The sequence below is a fragment of the Pelophylax lessonae genome (assembly GCF_965119305.1).
Source record: "Pelophylax lessonae genome assembly, chromosome: 12".
In the NCBI taxonomy this organism is placed as follows: Eukaryota; Metazoa; Chordata; class Amphibia; order Anura; family Ranidae; genus Pelophylax; species Pelophylax lessonae.
Window position 1 is genome coordinate 28,072,802 of NC_138779.1, and position 20,816 is coordinate 28,093,617.

The 20,816-nt window shown below is 41.6% G+C and overlaps 1 protein-coding gene across 1 annotated transcript in view; it reads right to left on the minus strand.

Annotated features, from left to right (window-relative positions):
* The window catches only part of LOC309568829 (uncharacterized protein), a gene marked incomplete at its 5' end in the record, with an annotated part of 291,543 nt that overhangs the window by 200,359 nt on the left and 70,368 nt on the right, over positions 1-20,816 (minus strand). The window contains 9 exons of the mRNA XM_082274615.1: positions 787-936; positions 1,021-1,137; positions 1,734-1,913; positions 3,700-3,849; positions 13,200-13,403; positions 16,188-16,333; positions 16,411-16,537; positions 17,550-17,621; positions 18,724-18,906. Of these exons, the coding sequence (XP_082130741.1) occupies positions 787-936; positions 1,021-1,137; positions 1,734-1,913; positions 3,700-3,849; positions 13,200-13,403; positions 16,188-16,333; positions 16,411-16,537; positions 17,550-17,621; positions 18,724-18,906 (1,329 nt within the window). The remainder of the gene's footprint in view (positions 1-786; positions 937-1,020; positions 1,138-1,733; positions 1,914-3,699; positions 3,850-13,199; positions 13,404-16,187; positions 16,334-16,410; positions 16,538-17,549; positions 17,622-18,723; positions 18,907-20,816) is intronic.

Below are 20,816 nucleotides of genomic sequence, written 5' to 3' on the forward strand. Positions count from 1 at the left end.
CCGGAAGATCCTGTGGGCAAGCATCACGGCCACCGTGCGGCCCAAGCCTCCATCTCACTGCGGTTTCACCCTGCTGTCCAAGCCTCCATCTCACTGCTGTGACACCCTCCACTTCCTGCTGGACAGGAAGAGGAAGAGAGGAGAGGATTACAGACCCACAGTGATGACTCCAAGCCCCAGCCTCCACATGAACACCGGAAGGACCCATCTTGTCTGCTCATACTTACCTTGATTCTTAACTCAGAGGCGCCTGTTTTCTCTTTTGTTTGTTACATGTTTCTCCAGTGACTCAGAAAACCACAGAGGCACTATGTTCCTCTTGACTGCCTCTCCAGCTGCGGTACTGCTGTGAAAGATCACCACCTGCAGTGGAGAAAGTAGCCAGGTATGGCTGAGTTATGTTGTGTGTGTCTATGGACGCACACAGCCTGGCTCAGAGGTGCACCTGTATGGGTGCACCTATAGTACATGACTTGTTATGGGGGCATTCCCAGGGAGCAGGAGAGGACATCGCCAGTGGGGGACCACCAAAGTGGATGAGATATTGTGCAATTTTGTTGCACAGAGCAGGTAGGTATAACCTTTTATTTATTTTAATAAAAAAATCTTTAACATAAGGTAACGTCTTAATGGCTAAAAAAAGCAAGGGCAGAATATACAAATTTAGAACCTTGAGGATAATTACCATAATATAAATATGAAAGTATAATAAAAGAAGAAAATTATTTATGAATGCATATAGCACTTTCTAATTCACATGACTATTTATGTCTTCATGTTTCTCACCTTCTGAGCACTGTCCTGTAGGTGATGTAATGCCAGGGCTCTGACAGTAATACCCCGCAGGGCAGAGTTTACATTGAGACACATTGCCTAAACTGTAGTCTGCAGAGAAAGTACCAGCTGGGCACAACTGTGGGTGATTAGACCCAATTGCTGAAAACATAAGGAAGAAGATGAACAAGTAGACAAAGGCTGGTCAAGGATAAGTAAAATATTAATGGCATTGATTTTACTTACAGCAAAAGGTGCCAGGGGGGCAGACATTGCCCTGAATGGAGTCTGTAGGCTTTGGAGTTGTAGCACCACTTATACAGAAATAGCCAGCAGCACATTCGCCAGATGGAAGCGCAAGACCTTAAACAAGGCACAGAGCAAGGCATAAAGATATTAAAAAACAAAAAGCAATGCCTAGGAGTGTGAGCTGCTTTTAGTTTGGGAAAACCTGCCTTTTTTTGTTCACTGGGGTTATTCCACCTACTGCTGGGGTGTTTTACGTGTGCCAATATTACTAAGGATTGTTTCATTAGAAAGACTCCCAAGCATAGAGACAGAACACATTTTTACCAATCTTGACTAAAGAATGAAAGTATAAGTAAGTGGAGTCCCAACTTGATCTATTCTTTAGAGTCCTCCATATTTTATGACTCAGTGGCTTGCCAGTATCTGGGAATAAAAAAAATGATTCTCCAAAGAAAGCCATGGACATATCGCAGGCAACCATTGTTGGTGAGTACCCAAGTATATCCTTTACGGGTGGTATACTGATTCATTAAAGAAGATGTCCAGGTTTTTTTTTCACAGTCAGCTAATTATCAGGGAAGGAGCTGACAAATGTAGGAGCCATAAGCGCAATCAAAAATAAGGCTAAAAGTATTGCACATCATTACACTTATCCCACCATGATCTGTAAAAAATGTGTCTTTCATAGATTTTATTTACTGTATACCTACCAGCCTCCTCGCAGTATGATCCTGGAGAACATGAAATGGGCTCAGTGGCTCCTCCAGGGCAGTAAAAACCAGGCAGACACTTCCCCCCAGTGGCAGTGGCAGGACACAAGCAGTTAGCACTGGTGTAATTGTCCAGATCAAATGGCTGAGGGGTCCAAGCCGCAGAAACACAAAACCAACCTAAAAAGTGAGAGAGAGAATACGGGGCCTATAAAACATTTGGCTGGATCTACAGTACTGTGAAATGTTTTACAAAACGCTAACATGTTTTTTTATGTAAACCTGGCAGAGAGATCATGGATGCTGCCATTGATGCTATCTGAAAATGTATGCTGATGGTCATGTTGACTATGTTATTCTGACACTTATTGTCCCAAAACAAGTATGCAGGTAAGTACTTCCAACTGCACTTTGTTTTTTATGAGCGCCAGGGACTCTGTAATAGGGATAAGCTCAGGGTTCTGCCAGAACATGTTTGGACCAAACTTCATCTGTATGGGCTTTTATCCAAACATCAGACTTTTAGCCCATTCAGTAGATGTTATACATCATATTATCATCATACAGAATTTATATAGTGCCAACAGTTTACGCAGCACTTTACAATGTAGAGGGTGACAGTACAATTACAATATAGTTCAATTCAAAATACAGTGTTTCCCTGAAAATAGGACCTACCTGGAAAATATGACCTATCTCGGTTTTCTAGGATGGCTGCAATATAAGCTCTACCCTGAAAATAAGCCCTAGTTGAAATATTTGTAAAATCATGTTATCTGCGCTGTAAAAGTATGATATATTGTCCAGGGTGTGTCTGTATGTAACATAATTGTAGAAAATACCTTATATACAGTGCCACTGGGCGCTCATGTGACCCGCCGGAGCTCTCCTCCTCCCGGCTGATGTCAATGGCCCCTCCCCCTGCAGTGCTCGAAGCGGGGCCGACGTCAGTGGGGATCCAGGCATCTCCCTCGCCAGTAGTGCTCGGAGCGGGAAAGAAGCGCTCCGGCGGGTCATGTGAGCGCCCAGCAATGCTGTAAATAAGGTATTTTCTATAACATTAAATAAAGACACACACTGGACATTATATAATCCATTTACAGAGTGGAATAAATGATTTTACAAGGACTTTAACTAGAGTTTATTTTGGAGATTACAGGGATGTTGACTCCTGAGCTGACAAGGAGGGAGAGGGGGAGAGAAGACAGGGGACAAAAAAGACATCGCCTGAAAATAAGCCCTAATGCATTTTTTGTGCCTAAAGTTAATATAAGACTGGGCTTATTTTTGGGGAAACAAGGTAGGATGGAGCTTACAATCTAAAGCAGGGATTCCCAAACTACGGCCCTGCAGCTGTTGCAGAACTACACATCCCATGAGGCATTGTAAAACACTGACATTCACATACCTGGCTAGGCATGATGGGAATTGTAGTTCCTGAACAACTGGAGGGCCGCAGTTTGGTAATCCCTGATCTAAATGATATAGAGTAGTGGTATTTACAATGTTACTCTCTATGACAGCTTTCTGTCAGTGGTTGCTAAGGAAGCAGTGGGGTCCCTATTACTATCTATATCAGACTCTCATCGGGAGCGTGCCCACACGTTTGTACCCCATAGCACACAAATTGCTATGGCGACACATGCAGGAACAGCGGACATTGCCGGTGGGGGAATCCAGAAGAGGAGGAAAGGGACAGCTGTGTGCACAGAGCAGGTAAGTATAACATCTTTATTTTATTTTACAAAAAAAAAACTGTGCCTTTAGAATCACTTTAACGGGGTTCAATCGGCTCCTGTTGACTTTAATGGGGTTCAAGTTATGTTCTGCAAAACGTGAAATGAACCCAGGTACAGATGGCTCATTCCTACTCTGTACTCCTTGACTGGCATGAAACCAGTTACTTGATAAAAAGGTCAGCAAAGGCAGCTCCAGTATTTCATTCATTACTTTAAATTTCACTCACCGGGATCACATTTGCCAGACATCGTACCAAGACCTTCCACACCACAGTAATGTCCTGGGGTACATGGCAAACAGCTGTCCAGGCTGTGTGTTCTCGGGTCGGGGTTGTAGTAGCCACGAGGACAGGGAAACTGAGCTCCATGCTTTGTTCCTAAAACATAAACCCACCATCAGAGAAAGTGTAGCTGCACTGCACACAGCCAACAATGTGCTGGTTAGGGCATTTATTGCTTCTCCAAATGAACCTGTGCTTTGCGGCAATGGCGGCCTTTATTTTATGTACAGCTGCATAACAGGCAGCTCACACGCCAGCATCAGATGGGGGCTTCATCCTCTGCTTTGTGACAGCCTTACTCTTTATAAGACAGCAGGAAACTCTGCTCTCCCAGCGGTCTTCCATCTTTGGTCTATATGTGCTTATTTTCTGTCTTATTTAAAGTCTTCTCGTTATTACTCATTGCGATTATTATTCAATATGAGTATTAAATATTTAAGCCTCTAATGTTCCTGATAGTTGCTCGGTTTTATTGTTATATCCTTTTCTTCATTTATTTTATTACAGAAGAACATTTAAATAAAATATTTAGCAATCAAAGTCATACTAGGGGAACAATGCATGTGGAGAAAGAATGCTCTTAACTATAAGCATTTAAATCTGACTTTCGCAAAAAAATACTTTACAGAGATCCTTTTATGTTTCCAGCTGATAACACTCCCCTGTAATTGCTGCAAACGCCAACACATATAGATTTACTTCTCTTACCATTGTACACACATATGGCATCTGCAATGGATTATCCCCAAAACCCAAGGACTATATTGTTTCACCGACTTCGATGCCTGTGGAGTGATTTAAGGGAACTCCAGGCACATTCAGTAATCATTAGGCACAGAGGGTGCGCTGTTTAGAATAAAAACCAATATGATTTTTGTACTCACGGTGAAGCTTTTTTCTTGCAGTCTGTTGACACAGCTTATTACAGGGTTTCCCAACCAGGGTTCCATGGAACTCTAGGGTTCCTTCAGAGGTTGCTGGGGGTTCCTTGAGCAAGGAGAAAATTCTGCCTCTCAGATAACTTCCCACTGACACCTTTAAATAGTAGAGCTACCTGTAAGGGGGGAACTCTTCCCAATGATCACAAGTGTAGGGAGCATTCTTCCCACTGACCCTTACACTAACGTATCATGAGTTGTAGATAGTCATTAGAAGGGGTTCCCTGAAACTAGAAAGTTATTTCAAGGGTTCCTCTGTGTTGAAAAGGCTGAGAAAGGCTGGGTTAATAATAAGAAACTTTATTTAAAAATAATAGCTCTGCTAACCCTTCTCCACCCCACTACTGTAATATTATTTTTTTCTGGGAGCAGGTACCTTTTTCAGACAGGTTCCTTAGCCTACTTCTGCATTTCTCATCTAGGCAAGACTTATGGAAGTTTGGCCCACCCCCCTACCCGCCAGCAACCTCCTGGGACACATCACATGTCCCAGGAGGCTGCAAGACGAGTATAAAAGTGTAGCATGATCTTGCACATGTGCATTGGGGAGCTGGCTGTGAAACATCAGCAAGTCACAGCTAAGATAATGGGCACTGGGGATCCAAAGACCGACGAAGAACCAGCCTGGGTGAAGACAGAGCTGGACTTATGGTCTATAAAGTAGGGATGATCGAACGGTTGGGGTCGACCATCGGTTCGACCCGAAAATTGGGGGTTCGAAATGCGGCCGAATTCCGAACTTTTTGCGGTAAAAGTTCGGAATTCGGGTCACCCGAACCGCCCAAAATGCAATGGGACAGGAAGTGGGCTTTAACCGGTTGCCGACTGCTCACAGTATATTTACTGCGGCAGTCAGCCCCGGCCAGGCAGAGTGACGTAGGTCTACGTCGCTCGCCTGTCACTCCTTTTAGAGCCAATAGCGGGCGGGCGCGCGCCCGCCTCGGCTCGTTCACAAAGGAGTGTGGGCGTGTGACCGGCGGACCCGATGTCCGCCGGTCACACTACGATCGCCGGTACAGCGGGAGAAAGACAGAGCGGCTTATGTAAACAAGCCGCCTGTCATTCTCCCCTGTGTAAAAATGAAGATCAGATGGTTCTACTATGTAGAACCGTTGATCTTTGTTTTTACACTAGGAGACCTGTCCCCCTACAGTTAGAATCACGCCCCTAGGGCACACTTAACCCCTCCCTGTCCAATACAGTTAACCCCTTCCCTGCCAGTGTCATTTTTACAGTAACAGTGCATATGTATAGCACTGATTACTGCAGTAATGTCACTGGTACCCCCAAAAGTGTCAAAAATGTCAGTCAAGGGTCCGATCTGTCCGCTGCAATGTTGCAGTACCGCAAAAAAAAAAATCGCAGATCGCCGCCATTACTCGTTAAAAAAAAACACCAAAAATGACAAAAATCTTTCTCTTTGTTAGTAAACGCGATAACTTTTGCGCAAACCAATCAAAATACGCTTTTTGCGATTTTTTTTACCAAACATATGTAGCGTAAAACAAATTGGCCGAAAATGTTAAAAAATTTTGATTTTTACATTTTTTTTGGGGGGAATTTCATATAAAAAAAAGTGAAAAATATTGTTATTTTTGCAAAATTTATGCTCTTTTTTTGTTTATAGCGCATGATCAAAAAATCGCACAGGTGATCAAATACCACCAAAAGAAAGCTCTGTTTGTGGGAAAAAAAGGACGTGAAATTCGTTTAGGTACAGCGTCGCACGACCGCGCAATTGTCCGTTAAAATCACGCAGTAAAAAATCGCAAAAAACCCCCTGGTCAGGAAGGGGGTAAAATCTTCCGGGGCTTAAGTGGTTAATAATAAGAAACTTTATTTAAAAGTAATAGCTCCGCTAACCCTTCTCCACCCCACTACTGTAATATTTTTTTCTGGGAGCAGTTACCTTTTTCAGACAGGTTTCTTACCCTGCTTCTGCATTTCTCATCTAGGCAAGACTTATGGAAGTTTGGCCTGCCCCCCTACCTGCCCGCAACCTCCTGGGACACATCACATGTCCCAGGAGGCTGCAAGACGAGTATGAAAGTGTAGCATGATCTTGCACATGTGCATTGGGGAGCTGGCTGTGAAACAGCAGCAAGTCACAGCCAAGATAACGGGCACCGAGGATCCAAAGACAGGTGCAGAACCAGCCTGGGTGAAGACAGAGCTGGACTTATGGTCTAGAAAGTCAAGCACTGTCTTCATCCACGCAGACAGCCATACTAAGGTTCTGCAGGAGCCTGGTATTGCACCCGTGATCCACTGATCTTGGGTGCAATGCTTTGCAGGCTGCAGTGTAAAAAAAATAATAAATGAATTATTAATAAACACATTTTTTACTTATAAAATCATGTGCATTCAATTATTATTATTTTTTTTTTAAAGTTGAACTTAGCCTTTAATTAAAAAAAAAAAAAAAGTGTAGTTTCTATTTAAGGTTACACCACTGTCTACAGGAGAGAGGCACCAGAGAAGAGCTTGAGTTCTATCTTAACTCATCTCTAGCTGCACTCTAAACTTGTGCTCTTTTTTACTCCAGTGAGCTGCAGGTCAGGTCATTTCAAGCACAGAGGCGGGCCTGTGGGGAAAGAATGATACAGCTCGCAGCTCACTGGAGTGAAAAAAGACTGCCAGTTCACATTTCAACTAGAGATGATTTTGGAGGATGTCCAAGTTCATCTCTTCTAGGCACATACGAATTCTGGAGGCCATCCTTCAGAGGCTTTACCCCTCTTGTTTCAATCCTGCTCAGCTGTAGCAAGAAGTCCAGAGAACAAAAGCATATATGGGAGCGGTTTCCTTCAAGAAAAAGATTTTATAGTGAGAACAAAAACCATATTTTCTTTATTGTCTATTTAGGGACATGAATAGAAACCTAGACACTAATAAAAGCAAGATACACTGGTCCATATTGGTCTGCCTGTCATCTAGCCCCAAATCCATGGAGAAGGTGCAGGTTTGGCTCGCAACCAAATAAGCTTCAAGAGGAAAGTGGATGACTGCACACTTGTGTATAGAAAATCCAGACGCCTCATTGAAATAATCCCATAGTCAAAACATCATGATATACACAGGACAGACAGAATAGTTAACACATTTCATACTAAAAGAGTGTTCTTCAGTTGTTCCCTGTGTCCTGAATCTGCATTTACTCTTGATTTTCTGTTGCAAAACTAACTTGTCTCTGGATTAATTTCTACTCTGAACTCCTGTTGTGACTCGGCTTGTATTCGACCATTGGCTCATCTTTCTACTCAATGCGGACCTTGGCCTGCTTTCTGCTACCTACCCATTGCTGACCTAAGCTTGTCTGCAGATCACACCTCCAGCCTTCCATCCTGCCTAATACCAGCCTTTGGGGTTGTCAACTAGTGGTTGCCTCAGATTTTGCCTCTCATGGGTTCTGGTGGCTTTGTCAGCTGTTGCTCCTACAGTTAGCTCTTCTTTGGTTTCTTCTTATGGTTCTCCAGTAATCTCCTTAGCAGCCAGCAAGAGTACCTCTCTGCCATGTTACCAGGAAATCTTTGCCTTGGTAAAGCTGTACAGTTTTTCTAGTCTTTAGTCCAGTGTTGGGGTAGTTACTCAAAAAATGTAACTAGTTACTAGTTACTTCTGTAAATTGTAATGAGATTACTTTACTAGTTACTGCATTTGAAAAGTAACTTCACTACTTATTACTTTACTTTCCTCTTTCTTAATTGCCGGGGTAGAAGAAGATACATGACACTCTTTCTGCATAGAGTTTATTGTATAAACACAGGCTTTGGGAAACATGAGAACAAAACCTGAAAAAAACAGAATAAAACAAAGTGCAACAAAAAGTCATAAACTTCATCCCTCTCTATTCTTCAAAATAACGATTGTATCGCACGGCTTGGGTAACGCAGGAAAGCGCGTACCTATAGCCTAGTAAAGTAGTGTAGTTACCTCCTATAGCCTAGTAAAGTAGTGTAGTTACTTCCTATAGCCTAGAGAAAGTAGTGTAGTTACCTCCTATAGCCTAGTAAAGTAGTGTAGTTACCTCCTATAGCCTAGTAAAGTAGTGTAGTTACTTCCTATAGCCTAGAGAAAGTAGTGTAGTTACCAATATTAGTATTGTAACTAGTTACTTTACTTAGTTACCAAAAAAACTAATGTAGTTACTGTAATCAGTTACTTTGTAACTCGTTACCCCCAACACTGCTTTAGTCTCAGAAAAAGTACACTGCACTGCAATTTTATTTCAAGATAAAACCTGCATACTCGCTTCCCCTTCCATTGCAAAATGCTTACATGTTGTACTGTATGGCAGTACAATTTCTGGGTTTTGACTCTGACATAAAAAAAAACTGTTATTTTTTTTACATTAAAAACTGTCTTTGCTCTTTCTCTAACATAAGATACCCAGTAAATCTTACATAATTTGCAGCAATTCTATACAATATTTCTGTCTGCTGCCTATAAAATAGCTCAATAATTTTTATTTTTGAAGAAATGGATTCATCTCTCTCTACCTCTTACATTTCAGTGCCCAACCAAGCTGTTTACATACTTTCCAGCAACTGTGCTACAGTACTGTGCAAAAGTCCTAGGTATCTCCATGTCCCTAACTACGTTATTTCTCAAGATGGTTTTCTGATATCTGCATTCCTCAGGCACCCTGAGCACTTAACACCATCCATCAGCCACCCTAGGAACTTTACAATGTACCCTAATCACTTTACACCATCCCCCAGCCACCTTAAAGGGGTTGTAAAGTCTTAAGGTTTTTCACCTTAATGCATTCTATGCATTAAGGTGAAAAACCTTCTTGGTTGCAGCTGCCCCCCCAGACCATCCGTTATTCTTACTTAAAGTTTAGGTATGTCTTAAACCCGAATGTTCCAGCGACGAGCACAACCCCAGACTCGGGTCCTCATTGGATAGATTGATAGCAGCAGGAGCCATTGGCTCCCACTGCATTCAATCAAATCCAGTGACATGAAAGCGGGGGGTGGGGCTGAGTCCTGCTGTCTGTGTCAATGGACGCAGCAACGGGACTCGTGAGCGCGCCCGTACGGGTGCCTCATGGAAAATGGCTCTCTATGGGGGCACGCGATGAAGAGGAGCCAGAAGTGGCACTGGGGCACCTCAGGAGAGGAAGATCAGGGTTGCTCTGCACAAAACCCTTGCTCAGAGCAGGTAAGTATAACATGCTTGTTATTTTAAAAACAAACAAAAAAAAACCTTTACAATCACTTTAAGAATCTTATACTATCCCTCCACCACCTGACAGCTTTACACCTCAAACACCCTGATAACTTTACACTATATCACATCCACACCTAGCTCTTTACACCTGCTCTTAGCAACCCTACGAGGTTTACATTATTTCCCAGCCGATCCAAGCAAGTAAAAAATTAAACATTTTGTATGTTCTTTGTATGATCCTCAGCTCTGCCTTAAAATAACTGGAACCTTGTTCTTTTTGTTTCTTATTATGCTCTTTTTATTTTAAAATGTATGTGTTTTATATCCTACTGTAAAGTCCTACAACACATAATTGTGCTAGATAAAAGATGATAATAACAGCAATAAAAAAATGATTACTATTATAGCTTTTATTGTGCATTCCAGCCTCTCATAGTGCTCAGTGTCACCAGAGGTCCACAATATCCTATAACAATGTTGACCCATAAGACTAATATATGAATGTACATTACTGTGCAAAAGTTTTAGGCAAGTGTGAAGAAATGCTGTAAAGTAAGAATGCTTTTAAACATATATATATTTTAATTGTTTATTTGTTATCAATTTACAAAATGCAGGGAGCGAACAGAAGAAGAATTTAAATTAAATCAATATTTGGTGTGACTACCCTTTGGCTTCAAACCAGCCTCATTTTTTAGACTTGCACAAAGTCAAAGAATTTGTAGAATTAGAGTCAGGTGTATGAATAAACAATTACACCAAGCAGGTTCTAAAGATCATCATCTGTAGGTTGAAACACAGTCATGACACAAACAGTTGTGTCAGAGGCTTAAAACTAGGTGGAGAATAGCCAAACTCTGCTACTAAGGTGAGGTTGGGGAAGACAGTTTTCATGTCACAGGTCATACACAATGTCAAGACTCAGCATAGCAACAAGACACAAGTAGTTATACTGCATCAGCAACATCTCTCCCAGGCGAATATTTTAAAGCAGACTAGAGTTTTAGGATGTGCTGTTCAAGCCAAGGAAACTTAATGCAGCAGATGAAAGACACATCATGCTTACTTCCCTTTGACATTGGAAGATGTCCAGCAGTGCCATCAGCACAGAACTGGTGGGACTGTACACCCATCTACTGTCTGGAGAAGTCTGGACAGAAGTGGTCTTCATGGAAGAATTGCAGCCAAAAAGCCAACTCTCCGACGTGGAAACAAGACTAAGAGATTCAAGTATATATAATAACATAAGAACTGGGGTGCAGAAAAATGGACTGATGAGCCAAATGTGATATATTTGGCGTTCGCAGGAGGTGTGTTGATGAAGGGCTGGAAAGTGGTACAATAATGAGTGCCTGCAGGCAACTGTGAAGCATGGTTTGGGGCTGCATTTCTGCAAATGGAGTTGGAGATTTGGTCAGGACTCAGGATCAATGGTGTTCTCAATGATGAGAAATACAGATAGATACTTATGCATCCTGCCAAACCATCAGGGAGGCTTGTGATTGGCCCCACATTTATTCTGCAGCAGGACAAGGGCATCAAACATACAGCCAATGTCATGAAGAACTATCTTCAGTGTAAAGAAGAACAAGGAGTCCTGGAAATTGATGGTTTGGCCCCCACACAGCCCTGATCTCAAGATTATGGAGCCTGTCTGGGATTACATGAAGAGACAGAAGGATTTGAGGCAGCCAACATCCACAAACGATCTGTGGTTATTCCTTCAAGATGTTTGAAAGAACCTACCTGCCGAGTTCCTTCAAAAACTATGTGCAAGTGTACCTAGAAGAACTGATGTTGTTTTGAAGGCAAAGGGTGGTCACATCAAATATTGAATGTATTTGGATTTCTATTATCTTCATTTACTTTCCATTTGTTTAATTGATAAAAATATAGTAACACTTCTATTTCCGAAAGCATTCTTAATTGAGAACATTTTTTCACACCTGCCTAAAATGTTTGCATATATATATATATATATATATATATATATATATATATATATATTTATTTACATATTTTATTTTTTTATTTCAGGTACTTATATAGCGCTGTCAATTTACGCAGTGCTTTACATATACATTGTACATTCACACCAGTCCCTGCCCTCAAGGAGCTTACAATCTAAGGTACATATATACTGGTATAGTGCTGCCCCATATAAGACTTCTATTTCTGTTGATGTTTGCACTTCATACTGGGTGTTAAGATATTTTGTTTTGCTAATCTTTTTACCACATACATAAATGCAGCTCATTATCCATATACCACTGTTGGGGGTGTTTACAGTTTTTAGTGTTTTTATATATGGTTTACATTTTTTTCCAAAATTAAAAAAAATCTGTTGCTGTATCTGCTAAAACATGTTATCTGGAGTTGGGCTTTGATTTGTTTATCTAAGATTTCCCTGTCCACAGGGTGACAACGCTACTGTTCAATTTCAATGCAGTGAACAGTTGTCATCCTATTAAAGGAGAAAGTTTAAAAATAATAAAACTTTTGGCAGGGTCGACAGATAATAAAAAGTGTTACAGGCAGATTTTTATGTTAGTGATGGTCACAGAATGCATCATGTAATTTATTTTGTCCATAGTCACACTTTAAATAGGAATATGGCATCAGTTATAGCAATAGGGAGACCCAGCAGCAGAATCTGTTGGCTCGATTACTGACACACTGGATTAAATCCAACAAAAATTCTCACTTATATGGGAGGAAAAAGACTTAAAGTGGATCCAGGCAAAATCTAACAGCCTAAATCTACTCCCTCTTCCATTCTAAGACTATTCTATCTATCCAGTAAACGATGTCTATACTGCCTATTCTGAAGCCGTTCTGGTCCGGTCACATGATCAGGTCCCAGCACCGGCTTTCGGGGAGGGACTGCCTAAAACAGATACCCCATAGTAAGCCTATAGGTGACGTCATCATCTCTGTAGCTGTTGTTGGTGATCTCTCATCTCCCTGGAAGCCAGCTCTGAAGAAATTATGTGACCAGACTGGAGTGGCTTCGGAATAGGTAAGTATAGAGATTTTTTCTTTTACAGGGGAGATAAAATAGTCTCAGAATGGGGGTTTGAGTAGATTTAGACTTAGTTACATTTTTCTGGAATTCCACTTTAAAGTTTAAATTCAAGGAAGCCAGAAAAACAAGGCGTCACTACTAAGCATATTGCAAAACAGACTGTACTTTCTAAACCCTTCAGCTCTTTAAAAAACCCATTGAAAAAGAAAACCATTGCTTCAATTTAATATCCATTTAATAAATATTCTTCTCAGATATAATCTTATTGTCTGCCTTCAGCCCATGAATGTAAATGCTGTCTTTATTACCTTTAGGGCAGTAGAATCCAGCTGGGCACTGAAATCCACTATAATCACTGGTGTTCTCTGCACAGTAATAGCCGGCGGGGCATGGTAAGCAGTCTTGTTGATGTGTGAGGTTGTTATAGGTCCCTGCTGGACAGGCGTATGGATGGAAACTTCCTGCAGGGCAGTAATGACCACGTGGGCAGCCTCCGCCTTCTCCTGTGAACGCTGAATGAGACACAGCAAAGATAATGGGAAACATAAGTGTCCTTTGTACATCTACCCAACATCCCAGCTAACCTTTTCAAAGAAAGAACATGCATGATCAATTCTAATTCATTAAGAGCGTATATTATGAGAGAGTTCAGGGAGAGAGAACTCCACCAGACATCTTGTGCTGCCCCACAGAAGCCAATAAGATTCATCTGTTGCAATGTGGAAGAATGGAAGTGAGAAATTAATTAGTTGATGTTAGGGGAGCACAAGATCATTTTTTCCTCAGACAATGTGAAAAATAAGGCTGTTTATCCCAAATCATTTTAATAATTCCATAAACGGTGCGTGCAAAAATCTAGGGTGATCTTTGCTGAATCACCTGCTATTTTTAAATAGTGTCAGTCATTTTAGGAATGTCTCAATGTTAAGGCAAGGTATGTAATAAATCCTGGATAGAGTACTTGCTGAACAAGTCTAAAAATGTAGTAATGTTTATGAGTGGCGTTGTATCCAGACATCAAGACAAGATGCCAAGGACATCACCAGACATTAGAAGCTACCAGAAGGACCAACACCCTGCTGGCCTCATCTTGGAGGACACATCTGATGTATATTGACATTGATGTCAGGTGTTTATGATTGGATTAATATCAGGTAATCAGCAGTAATGACAAATGTTGTAGTTTGATCCTTATCTTGAAGTGCAGAGTGTATAAAACCTATACAAGGGGGGTTTTTGGTGGTCTCCTGGCTTGTAAGCTGACCCCCCTCCCTAAACGTGTGGTTAATAAAAGCTTATCTATTTGAAGCCAACTTTCAAATGTTGCTGCATCAACTCCTCTCTAATCCTTACTAATGGAGCATTAGATCTGTGTTATGGGAGGCCTAAAGAGCATAATTTTACAGAATTTATTGCTTGTTGGACTTGGTTGGGGTACAGGGTGGGCTTGATATGCTGAATTTAGTGCATGATAAGCTAGAGGACATTCTTCACCCTGTCTGCTCTCTACAGGGCAATACCACAGCGCTGGAGCAATTTCCTAAGGGGTTTAAAGCAGCAGACAGTTACTAGGATCTTACATCAAGGCCTAAAATCACAATGTCCCTCTATACTTGGATGCCTCCAACCAGTATCAGCCAGACACTTCTACTGCTAATCTCCAGGCCAGATCCTCAGTGAATTCGACTAGATCCAGCTCCAACTATTTTCAGAAAATACTGTATTTTCTGGCGTATAAGACTACTTTTGAACCTCAAAAAAATCTTCCAAAAATAGGGAGTCGTCTTATACCCCAAGTATAATATCTCCAAGGTACCCTAACTATAAGTATTACCGGTAGATGTAATCTCTCAAGACGCTGGCTGTGTGGGAATCCTGTACCGTATGAACCGTAGTATTGAATGCAAAGCCTGCTCGGATTGGCGGAGTAACATCAGCCCACCTCTCTGACTCTGCCAATCTGAGCAGGTTTTGCATTCAATAATCGAATACATCACTCTCCGTGATTGGCTCAGCGCGGTATACTGTATGTAGCCGAAGCTACGATACATATGGTATACCGGTACAGGATTCCCGCAGAGCCAGCATCTTGAGATTACATCTACTGGTAATACTTATACTTAGGGTACCTTGGAGATATTATGAGAGATTACATGTATTACAGTACTTGGGGTACCTTGGAGATCTATGAGAAATCTGATGTTTTTCAATGGTGTTGCCTTGCTTCGGAAGGGACGTAGTCTTATACGGCGAGAGTATAGCCCAAGTTAAATGTTTTAACTTGAAAATTAGGGGGGTCGTCTTATACACCGAAAAATATGGTAGGCCTCCCAGCTCTTATTGAGCTGGGACCTCAATGAGCTCTTGCAGACCTCAGCTAAACTGACCAGAAGGACAGCAGCCCTTGAGGCTGGGATATTCTCCTCCTGGACATGAACCCCTCTGCTTTAGGCCCCAAATTATTAATGCTTTCCTCAGTCACCTACTGAGCATTCTCCCCCAGGGATTGGCTGAAACCACATAAATATTCAAGCCAAGAGTCGGCCTCTTCCTGCCTACTACATTCTAGAATCCTCTAGAAGGCAGGGAGAAGTAGTCTCGCCTGCAGCCAGTGGGACCCAGAACAACAAAAAATAATCACAGACCGCTCCAATGTTTACAAAGGAGCCAGAAAAAAAATAGATTTACCTGAACTTCTCTAGCAACCTATCCTAGGAGGAAGCTACACATTCTTTTTGAAGACGACTATACAGATTACATTCTTATTGTACAATCAATGAAGTTTAGATAGATTTAGGCCCGATTTGCATTTGCACATTTTAGGTGAGTTGCAAGTGTGATATGGCCTGCTTGTCGCAATTTTGATGCACACAGTATCACATATAAAAGACATCTAAAACGTGCAACACATATACAGCGAACCCCACCACATGCAGATCCAAATGGAGTGATTAAAAAGTTTGTGTTATAGTCCAGTGCTTTTCTTAAAATGATTTTGGCTGAATCAAGTGAGAAATATTTATATCTTTGGCCATCAGAAAATAGAAATCATTTTCAAATTCTAAGAAAACTGATAATGTTAGCTGCAGAAGAGACCTGCATCGTTAAAAGAGTCGCTTATCAGGAAGGCCCAGGAACCACCACGGGTGCCGGAGATGGCCGAAGCAGCAGCTGTATGCTTGCTGAACCTCTTGGTCACCAGGACGTTTCTAAACGTACCCTGGAACACAAGGGGTTGATCTAATATATGCTTTGCTAAACACAAAAGATGATTGTTTTAGGTTAATTCATTTTACCTTCTCCAGTGGGTGCAGGGGAAGAGACTCCAAGTGTACAGTAGTACCCTGCCAGGCAAAGTCCAGTAGGTTCTAACTGTCCGACCGAGCCGCAGTAATAGCCAGGGGGGCAGGGTGTACACTGAGATTCGGCACTCACGTACAATCTAATTATAGAAAGAATATTTGTATAGCATAAAACAGTCATAATTACATTAAAGTAATTTTCACGTTTAATACTGACCGGTCTGAGAAGGTGCCAAACGGACATGGAATAGGCAAGCTGGTGCCTGGAGGACAGAAGTGACCAAGTGGACAAGGACCTCCAAAACTCTCATTGCTGCTACTAGAAGGGTTGCTGACAAACGAACCTGGAAGATTATTACATGGTGAGATTGACTCAACATCTACATTTTATACTGGGCTCACAAAACATCTCTGGGGCCAAGGCACAGTTTCCGAAATGACAGGCTTCTTTCTTTAAAGCAGAACTCCAACCAAAACTTTTTTGAAGAAATAGTTAAAACCTCTATCAGGTTTTTAATTGCTGTTTATGTCCCTGTTGTGGAGATTTCCCTCCACCCCTGGACCTTCTTGTGTTTGGGATAGAAGGGAGGGGAATCTGTTCATACAACAATAAAAAAACCTTCCCTCTTGCCCAGGGCCATCTTTAATATTGATTGGACCCTGGGCAAACATTTTCTTGGGCCCTCCCGAATTCACTTATCAATTATTTGAAGTGCAGGCTCAAGGGGCAGCTGCTTTGGGCCCCACAACCATGACTGGGCCCAGAGCAGCTGCCCCTTTTGCCCTGTGTTAAAGATAGCCCTGCCCTTGCCCACTAAGAACAGTTTTTTTTATATCTATACCCCTTTTTGAGATGAGGGGGGTCTTACTGCCCATTTTTGGGATAGGATGATAGAAAAAGGAACCTGAATGGTCAGAACCTCCACTATTTAACAATGAATAGAAAAAAAAGTTATGGCTAGATTTACACATTAAACCAATAGTAGTTATGTTTGTCAAGCACAGATAGCCCACAAACAACATATCACGTCTCACTGGAGTTCATACCAAGAATACAATGTACATTTTCCAAATTGCCCCTGGATATCTTGACTTATTTTGGTCGGTAGAGCAAGATCGAGTTGATCCAGATTAAAGACATAATCCATACAGCTAATGGCACACTGCCATTTTTAGACATAAAAACTTTTAAAACATTATTGAAAGAAAATTAACACAGTCAGATTCCCTGATTAATGAGGCAGTATACCTTATATACACGAACAGGTCTGCACATGAATGCAGAAAACGTGTTACCAAAATGACTCATCCAACAGCCATAAAACATGAATAGGAAGCTCTGTATTCTCTTTTTACCTGCTGTACAGAAGAATCCAGCCTGGCAAGGTCCAGATACAGCTGAGGAGGCCCAGTCTCTGCAGAACATCCCTAAAGTTCAGGAATTATACTCAGTGAAATGCATATACTGTAGACTATAACACCAACACATACTGGCTGTGAAATACAATGAAAATACTGTACAGTCAAAAAAATTGTGAATAAATAACTTCATCAAATTCGAAATAAACAATTGTAAATTCACATAAAGAAGTCCCAATATAAGCCAATAGAAGTGATACAAGTGCTCTTCACTCTTAAAAATAAACAATAAGTGCTCAAAAGACCACTCCGTGACAGTTGATTCTATGCAAAAGGCACCCAATCCAAGAAAGCTCACACTCCACCCGCTTACCAGATTGCCCTGACCACTGTATTATTCAGTGGTCATTCAGCACTTTAAATGTTATAGCCTGGTCCGTGCGTCTCCACAATTCAACCAAAGGAAGATATGCAGCCACAATTCTCAGAAATAAAACATAGATCCCATCCCATAGAGTAAAATTGTCAAGTTTAATGAACAAAAAACAAATAGGAAATGCACTCACATATTCTCCACGATAAAAAAGGCATGAAGGGCATAGATCACAAAATCTGCATTCCTATAGGCTGTGCAGTGTAAATCTGGCCTCTAATCAGATTCCACGTGGGTGATGATGTCAATGGAGTAAACCCCACCCTAAGCGTTTTGTCACAGATGACGTCATCAGGGAGACGGCAAATTATTTTGAATTTGATTAATTTATTTATTCAAAATTATTTTTTACATTTATTGAATTTATTTACAGCGCTACACTATTCCTATATATATATATATATATATATATATATATATATATATATATATATATATATATATATATATATATATAGTTCTGGGTATCATAGACTTTTAATGTTGGCAGCTGTTCTAGATCATTTATTAGTCCCTTCACTGTTCTATCCCAAGCATAGCAAGTCTTCTTACATATAAATAGCTAAATACTGTACAGTGCAAAGTGTCACTACCCTGGTATGATTTGTTTTTCTACACAATTTCTGTTATGTACACTATTGTTGCATAGATTATATTGGGTAACACAAAATATCAGTATAGGTTCAGGATGCAGCAGGCAGGATAAACAATATAATTTACTGCCAATAACAATTTCACCTGGCAGACATGGGAGGCACCCCTCAGCTTTTGTGACACCTGGCATGGGACTGAATGTTCCAGGCGGACAGGGAACTGGGCGAGCATCTATTTCCTCTGGGCAGTAATATCCAGCAGGACATTGGACTATGTCACCATCAACACAGGTGTGACCAGTGGGGCATGATTTACACACAGACTGGCCTGGAAGAGCAAGAAGCAATGTTCATTATTACATTATTATATAAACGAGAAATACAGACATGATAGCTGCTTTTTTATTAATTTTTTTAATTTCCTTATTTTTACATCATTACCAAATGAGAGATACAAAACATACAGTATGTCAAATAAATGCATCCCGATTCCTGATTATCGACAACAACCAGGGCCGGGACAAGGGGTGGGAAGGAGGGGCAGCACCCCTGGGCACTGTGGTATCATGTGAGATGGGGAGGCAGGGGGGAAAGGGAAATCGGGGGGGTGCTGGAAGGGGGAATTGGGGGAGGGGTGGCAGGAGGGAAGTATTGTTCTAGGAGGGGAAATTTGGGGGGGTGCTAAGAGTGGTGATTTAGGAGGATTTCTGTTAGGAAGGAGATTTGTGCTAGGAGGAGGGATTTAGGGGGTAGCAGATTTGTGCCAGAAGGGGTGAATTTTTAGGAAGGGGGGATTAGAGGGATGGAGGGGCAAAGATTTGTGCTGAGAGAGGGGATTTCAGCAGGGGGGTGGGTTTGTACTTGGAGGAGGGGGAATTTATGCTTAGGGGTATGAATGCAGATTAGTGATCAGTGTTTTGTGGGGGGATTTTTGCTGACACATAATGCTCATACATCTTGGAGGGGGGTGGGGGGCGCAGTTTGGCATGTTGTTCCCCCTGGGCTCTAGATGACCTTGTCCCGGCACTGACAACAACTGAGATTATAACCTATAGAACAGACCAAAATATAAATTCTTGTCTCTTTAGATCCACTGAGTATTTACTGTAATAATGCTCCTCATCCTGAATATTGGTATTAAAATATCAGAAGGGTCAGCTTTCTGTAATGTCCTCCTATTCTCTAAGCTGCATTGCAGGATTATAGATCTTCATTACATCTCAGTACAGTCCTGTACACCTCAAGTGGCACAAGTGTATACCACATGCAGAATAATGTACACATCATTATTTCCTAACATCTTCAAAGATGACTGGTTCAGAACCTTCAACAGTCCAATTTAAAAGTTCTCTTTTCATGCACAGTATCACCATTCAAAAAAACAGAGAGGTAATTTCTCATTTCCTCAAAGGAAAGAGCAGTGCCGGTACAAGGTTATCTAGAGCTCAGGGTGACCATACCAAACTGCGCCCCCCCCCCCAAAAAAAAAAAGATGTATGAGCATTATGTGTCCGCAAAAATTCCACCCCCCCCCCCCCCCAAAGAAACTGAGCACCAGTCTGCATATTTACTACCTAAACATAAATTCCCCCTTCTCCCAGTACAAATCTACCTCCCTGCTGTAATTCCCACTCTTAGCCAAATCTTTGCACCCCATACCCCCAGCACAAATCCCCCCTTCTAGCGCAAATCCTCTACCCCTAAAATTTCCCCTCAGAGTATACATACTCTCCATTCCACTCCAATCCCCCCCTCCCAGCACAAATCATCTTCCCCCAACTCCCTCCTCCAATCACAGATCCCCCTTTATCACTACTTTAGCATCCCTGAATTCCCCCTCCTAGATCAATACTTAGTCCCTTGCAACCCCCTAAATTCACCCTTCTAACACAAATCGCATACTGTTTAATCTCCTTGTGGCGCCCCCCAAATCTCACATGATACCACAGTGCCCAGGGCTGCCTCCTGCCGTCCCTCCTGCCCACCCCTTGTCCCGGCCCTGGGACAGAGTGCAGAGCCATGAACCTCACTCCTTTGTACATCTTTGAACAGTTCTGTATCGTGAACTCTTGGTATAGTAGTACAGATACAGCTCAACATATGGAAACATTTTCCAACTTGTTCACAGTTTCAGGACTGTTAGCCCTTAGTGCAAGGTATGGAAACCATGGCTTCCCTGGTGTGGAACTTATGGGAACAAGACCATTTAAAGTGTCATCAAAAGGCAAAATGTTTTCT